The sequence below is a fragment of the Gopherus evgoodei genome, chromosome 24, assembly GCF_007399415.2.
Source record: "Gopherus evgoodei ecotype Sinaloan lineage chromosome 24, rGopEvg1_v1.p, whole genome shotgun sequence".
In the NCBI taxonomy this organism is placed as follows: Eukaryota; Metazoa; Chordata; order Testudines; family Testudinidae; genus Gopherus; species Gopherus evgoodei.
This window is the reverse complement of record NC_044345.1, coordinates 5,920,987-5,927,769: the sequence shown is the minus strand read 5'-3', so window position 1 is coordinate 5,927,769 and position 6,783 is coordinate 5,920,987. Positions and strand designations below refer to the sequence as shown.

The window sequence follows — 6,783 nt, the reverse complement described above, 5'->3', positions numbered from 1 at the left end:
CATCCTGAGTCTTCTCCTCTACCACTCCTTCCTCCTTCCCTCCATCACGAGTCCTCTCTTCCACCACTCCTTCCTCCCATCCTGAGTCCTCTCCTCTACCACTCCTTCCTCCTTTCCCCCATCCCGAGTCCTCTCCTCCACCACTCCTTCCTCCCATCCCGAGTCCTCTCCTCAACCACTCCTTCCTCCTTCCTCCCATCCTGAGCCCTCTCCTCTACCACTCCTTCCTCCTTCCTCCCATCCTGACTCTTCTCCTCTACCACTCCTTCCTTCTTTCCCCCATCCCGAGTCCTCTCCTCCACCACTCCTTCCTCCCATCCCGAGTCCTCTCCTCCACCGCTCCTTCCTCCTTCCCTCCTTCACGAGTCCTCTCTTCCACCACTCCTTCCTCCCATCCTGAGTTCTCTCCTCCACCACTCCTTCCTTCTTCCCCCATCCCGAGTCGTCTTCTCCATCACTCTTCCCTCCATCCCGAGTCCTCTCCTCCACCGCTCCTTCCTCCCGTCCCGAGTTCTCTCCTCTCCCGCTCCTTCCTCCTTCCCCCCATCCTGACTCCTCTCCTCCTGCCCCTGCCCCTGCCCCTCCCCGCGCTAGTATGGCCATGGTCGTGAACCCTTGGCAGGAGGAGATCCCCGGGGGCCCGCCAGGCGCCCAGCCCCCTCCGGGCCTGCCGTGCGCTCCGGAGCCGGGGGTGGCCCCTCCGCCGCCGGGCCCCCCGAAGGGCGCGGTGGCCCCGGGCCCGCCGGAGGCGGCGGAGAAGGGGGGCGCCCCGCCGAGCGTGGACTGCATGGTGTGCGGGGACAAGTCCAGCGGGAAGCACTACGGGCAGTTCACCTGCGAGGGCTGCAAGAGCTTCTTCAAGCGCTCGGTGCGCCGCAACCTGAGCTACACCTGCCGCAGCAACCGGGAGTGCCCCATCGACCAGCACCACCGCAACCAGTGCCAGTACTGCCGCCTCAAGAAGTGCCTCAAGGTCGGCATGCGCCGGGAAGGTGAGCCCCCCTCGTCGTCCCCACCCGGCCTGGCTCGGCTCGGCTCGGCCCGGCCCGGCCCGGCCCCACCGCTCCTTCGCTTTCCAGCCTCGCCTGGCTGCCGTGTCCCTCTGGGGTCCCCCTCTCTGCTTTCCCTTTCTCTGGCCTCTTCTCTCTGTCTCTTCCTGGGGTCCCTTCTCCCTTTCTGTGTCTCTTCCTGGGGTCCCTCTCTCTGCTCTCCCTGTGTCCTCTTCTCTCTGTCTCTTCTTGAGGTCCCTTCCCCCTCTCTGCTCTCCCTTTCTGTGTCTCTTCCTGGGGTCCCTCTCTCTGCTCTCCCTTTCTTCATCTTTCTTCTCTTTCTTTCTTTTTCTTTCTGTGTTCTCTCTTTTCTTTTTCTTTTTTCATCCCTTCTGTGTTTCTTTTTCCTTTCTCTCTGTTATCTTGCTTTCTTTTCTTTGGTTTCTTTTGATGTTCCTTCTCTAGTCTTTCTTCTCTCTCTCTCTGTTTCCTCTTTCTCAGGAAGGAGGAGGTGTGAGAGAGAAAAATGGGAATGTGAAAGGGGAGAAAGAAGGAAAGGTTTTCTTTCTTTGGTCATTCCTCTCTCTCATTCCAAAAACAAGAAATGAAAAAGAGAGAGAAAATCTTTTTATTCTTTTTCTTTTCTCTCTCTCTCTTTTCTCTCTCTTGAATTTCTTCTTGCCTTTTTTTCTGCATCTCTACCATTTTCTCATTCATCCACTTTCTCTTTTCTCACTACTTTTCTTTTCCTTCTCTAAATCTTTCTTCCCTTCCTGTTCCCTCCTCCTCTTTCTCCATCCCTTTTTCTCTTTCCCTAATTGTCTCTCTCCCTCTCCTCTCTCATGACATCTCTCTTTTCTTTCTGTCCCCGTCTGTTTTCTCACCCTCTCCTTTCCCACCCTTTCTCTGCTCTTGAGACAGGATGCCCACCTCTGCAGAACTCCTCAGCTTCCCCCTTACTGAAGGCCACAGGGTCATGTGTACCAGGCATCATCCTTCCGCTTGACAATCCTCCTTGCAAGCACCCTGTGGTTCCCTGTGTATTGTCTCCCTTCCCTACTTGCCACCCTGCTATCTGTCCCCAAAGCCCTAGCCAGGGCTCTCCCTCTCTAGCTGGGAGTTTACAGTTCCTACACTGCTGTCTTAGGGACTCAGTATATTCTTAATATCATTCCCATCCCATCCCCACATATTCCCCAGCACCAAGAGAATCCTAGCTCTTAACAGGGGATTAGGGTAAAGTGGAAACCCATAGGCTAGAAATGCATCAGAATTGCTTTTGTCGAGGTCTCAACCCATCTCTGTTTTATTTGCTGCTCGGACTGGTTTTCCTTTCTTGTTCCATGTAGCTATTTTGTTTTTTAAATGAAGGGAAAACTTCACAGTATCTGATGCAAGGCAAATATCAGGGAACTTTCATTCCACTGAATTAACCATTGCACCAGCCCTTGGCTGAAATTTCTGATCTAAACAAAATCAGATGGTTTGGCCTTTTTGCCAATCCCAAATTCATCAGCGCTCCCCCTTAACATTCCTGCATACCGATTCCCAGAGTTGTCTACTGTACTTCCCCATTTGGGCCTGAGAAAATAAAGCCTGGATATTTGTTGATTGTTTTTTAGCAAGAAAAAAGCAGAATCCTTAAAAGGCTAAATTTCCCCACGTCCCTGTACTTGTCGATTACAACAAAAGGATCATGGGAAATAACCCTAATTCATATTTCACTTGACTATCTGATCAGCTAAATTAATCCTTTGAACCAGTGAACCTTTAGTTTCTCTTGGATTTTTAAACAGGGCTTGATTTAGAGCGAGTTGCTCCGCAGAGGTAGGAATTTTCACTGTGCCTATATGCATTTTATTTAGAACAAGGTAGGCAGTGAAGACAGTGGGATCAGAAAATTGTTTTTTTTTCAAAACGCATCTGTATGTCTGTGATAGGAATACAAAAAAAGGCCAAAACTGACTACACTGAATTCATCGCCCTTATAGTAACCATTCTCAGGATTTAGAATTAAACTAGACTTTAGCAGTAATGTAACATTCATGGGTTCCTCACATGAATATATTGAGTGGAAGGAACAACATACCTGGCTTTCAGATAGCATCTTTCATCAGATCTCAAAGCCCTGGAGATACACTTGAGCAAATGTAGGATTGCAAAAAGCGTGTGACAGCTTGGGTATCTCTCAGTATAAGATACACATATGATGATGTATGCATATAATAATAATACTCAGTATTTATGGTACTTCGTTTATAATGCAAAATACCTTCTTTAACTAGTAACAATCAAGAATCCATACGACTTAAATAGGAATCACATTCTTTTTGAACCTTTTCACAAGATGACCAGCATTTCAACCATACTATTAAAAACTTCTCTTGTACATTTAATTTTCTCAGTTAAGGAGTGGACTGGAAAAAGTGGCAAAGTTTCTCTCCCACGATGGGACATATTTAAGAAAAACATCAAGGCAAATCCCTTCCCCCCCACTCCCTAGGGTAAAGATTTGTCTTTGAAAACGTTGCCCCCTCCCGTTCTATGAATGTGCCCAGTAATTTGGCTGCAATAATGCATTCATGGCATTTAATCTCCTTTTGGTGAGATGATTACTGCAAATCCCACTGGATACTACTAGCAGATCTTAGCAACTCTTGCTACTCTCATTTATTTATATATACTTATATATATACAAGAAAGCTTCTAATAAGTTCATTCTGCACCAATGACCATTCAAATCATCAGCATAAAATCCTTATGATTTATCCCTGAGCCAAATGGGAGCTGGGATAGCTCAATGGATTTCCTTCTCCCCGTATTTTCTTTTTAGTTACATGTGTTAATTTCTTTATTAAGCTCTCTATCAAATCTGACGATTATGTCTTCTCAGATCATGGGCATGGCTTTGAGAAAAGGAAGTTAGAAAGGGGGTGGTTTTACCTCTATTATTCCTTTTACTGCGGCCCCCGTAACGCATTTGGGTGACACGGTGACGGGCATCTGGTAAAGCACTAGGTTAGAGAGTTTCCATAGGGCAAAAGTTCTTGCAATCTGGAGCCATATTCACACCTGGAAACCTCTGCCTTAGAAGTCAACTCTTTAAAATAAAATTGATGTCAAGATGTGGTCAATGCAAAAAGAGCCCTTTAGTCCAAACACGCATCACACCGTGGCCAGATTCTCATGTGGTGTAGACTGGCACAGCTCAGCTGAAATCAACATGAGCTGAGGATTTGACAAAGTCTTTTTTTTTTTTTTTGTAAATAAAGAGAGAAGCCAGGTCAGGAAACCCACATATGTACCTTATTGAACTGCTGAGCTAAACATGATGTCTGTCATAACCCTACACAGCATTAGGGAGCATAATAAGAAAATTGTTGGCCTATGTTCATTAACAAATGTGTCTTTATAGCCCAAGGTGAGCTTAGATCACTACAATTCTGGTTGAGTGGACACTGTGTTTTTTTAGTGGTTACTCAACATTTGAAACATCTATGCTGAGAGATTCAAAAGCATTTGTAAACAACTCTGTTTTTTGTATTCCTTTTGATTTTTTAACATCCACCTTACTTGGAATTTTATTCCAGGTAAATATTTACATTGGCAAGTAAGCTTCAACTATTAGGTGAAAATAAACAAAGAGATCTATCTATCAAGATACATCTACTTATCTTTTTTTCTGATTATACAATGATACATTATATAATTTGTTCCATGCCAGTTTAAATTTGGGATAATTTTTTGATTCAAAGGATTTCAAGCATTGTTTGAATGATTCCCTTGCTTCTGTGCAGAAGACACACGCTCAATTGAAATTATTGAGCGTAGGTTCAGAAATGATATTTTAATTCTTTGCCAGTAATCGTAGGCTGGGAATGATAGCTGGAGAAACCCCACGAAACCCCACTCAAAAAAAAATATCAAATTTCCATACAAATCCTCAAATGCAATTTACAAAAACTGGGCTCTACGGAAAAATTCTAGAGTGTATTAATGAATTACAAACATAGAATTCAAATTGTATCTTACAAGGGGTGTTTCTTATTGCAGCCCTTTTCCTCAGATCAAGAATATTTACGGGAAATTTAATTACAAATAGACTTGCACAAAGGTTTGGCCGTGAGTGATGACTTCGTCTTGAAAGTCATTTAACTTTAAAAAGGGACACATGAAAACAAATAGATTGAACCAGGGCATGGGGAGTGGTCCAATACAGGTGCTGATTTGCAGAATGTTACGGGTTTTTTTTTTTAGTTTCATCAGTATTATTTTATTGGGGTGAATTCACTCCGAGTATAGTGACGTTGAGTCAACTTTCAATAGCTCTATTCCCCAGCCCATTTCCCAGCAATCGAATAGTCTGAATTTTTGCTTTTCTGCCCCTCGCACTTGGCACTGGAAACGGATCACGTTGCGTTCCCCGCAGATGAAGTCTTTTGTTAATTATTATAACGATTAGGAGAAATCCCCTTTCGCCATTTAAACACCTTTGTCGCTTTTGGTGGCCAAACGGCTAGCAATCTACTAGCCAGCTCACTGAAGTTCAACCGCCCAGTTTAAAGGATTTGCCACTGGGGTCATAACGAAGGGTTGGCTTCAGTCTGTGGTGTTATTGTTAAGTGCATTTCTAAAGCATCTGCTCTCAGAGTATCTGGCTGATTTTACATACTCACTAGGTACATTGCATTTATGCGCTAATCTACCACGGCGATAATCTGCTAGGTTTGGTCCAGAATTTAGGCTTTGCACAGATAAAACAGGAAGTCTTAGGAAGAAACTTTTTACAAAACCTAAGACTAGTGAAAACGTTTCCATTATTTATTTATTTGTTTGTTTAATTCCAGAGAGAATAGGATTTTTTTTTCTCTTTTTAACCAAGCAACCATTTCCTTGGCTCGCTGGTTTCCCCTTTGCAGCATTGTGCATCAGGGCCTGAAAGTGAAATTGACTAGAAACAAGTGACACTGGCAGGTCACTTCCTCCCCAAAAAGTAAATTTGAATGTCACAATTCTCTCTGGTTTTACACATGATTGAGGGAGTAGATTTTTTAAAAGTGCCGGGCATCTATTGAGAAGCACTGGTGGAAATCTGGATGGTTTAGGTAGGTGCCTAAATGGGAACTGAGCTCTTTTGAAAAGTTGGTCTGTAAAGCATAGTAATATTAGGGAAGAGAGAGAGAAGGGGCATTTATTTTAAAAATAAGTTTGATTTTTTAAAATTTGAGTGTCTGTGTAGCTCTTTGATTTTTTTCAAAGCCATTTGATTTTTTTTTTAAATAATAAAGGAATGATTTTAGGCCTAAAAAAATCAGCAATTTTTTGGGTGGTAACCAGTATTTTGCTAGCAATCACCAAAGATTAGAAACAATTCCCTCAGGGCCTAGGAAATACACGGCAGAGAAATCACTTGTCTGGTTTAGTTCTTAGATATCTCTTCTTTGTATTATTGCTATTACTAATTGCTGTATTCCCCCTAAATTTACATGGTATTTCACAACAAAGAGAAAGGTGCCTTCCTTGTTCGGAAGAGTTTCTGATCAATAGACACAGAGCCATGTTTTGTTTTCTAAGCTAACTCTCCCACTCGCTATCTACTTATGTAGAGATCCTGCCTAGATTCTGATCTGAGTTGCACTACTGATATAAATCTACGGCTGAACTCAACAGAGTTACTCCTGATTTAGGCTGGTGCCATTTGGATCAGAATCTGCCTTGTTTTTGTTTTTTTGTGGGGAAGAAGCTGTCCACAAAAAATTGCTCTCCATGGGACATGTATTTTCTCAGCCAGCGT

The 6,783-nt window shown here is 43.7% G+C and overlaps 1 protein-coding gene across 2 annotated transcripts in view; it reads left to right on the top strand.

Annotated features, from left to right (window-relative positions):
• The first annotated feature begins 208 nt into the window (after nucleotides 1–208).
• The window catches only part of LOC115639566 (nuclear receptor subfamily 2 group F member 5-like), a 32,324-nt gene continuing 25,749 nt past the window's right edge, over nucleotides 209–6,783 (top strand). For both annotated transcript variants that reach the window (XM_030542512.1, XM_030542511.1), the window contains exon 1: nucleotides 209–992. In XM_030542512.1, the coding sequence (XP_030398372.1) occupies nucleotides 596–992 (397 nt within the window). In that variant the 5' untranslated portion in view covers nucleotides 209–595. The remainder of the gene's footprint in view (nucleotides 993–6,783) is intronic.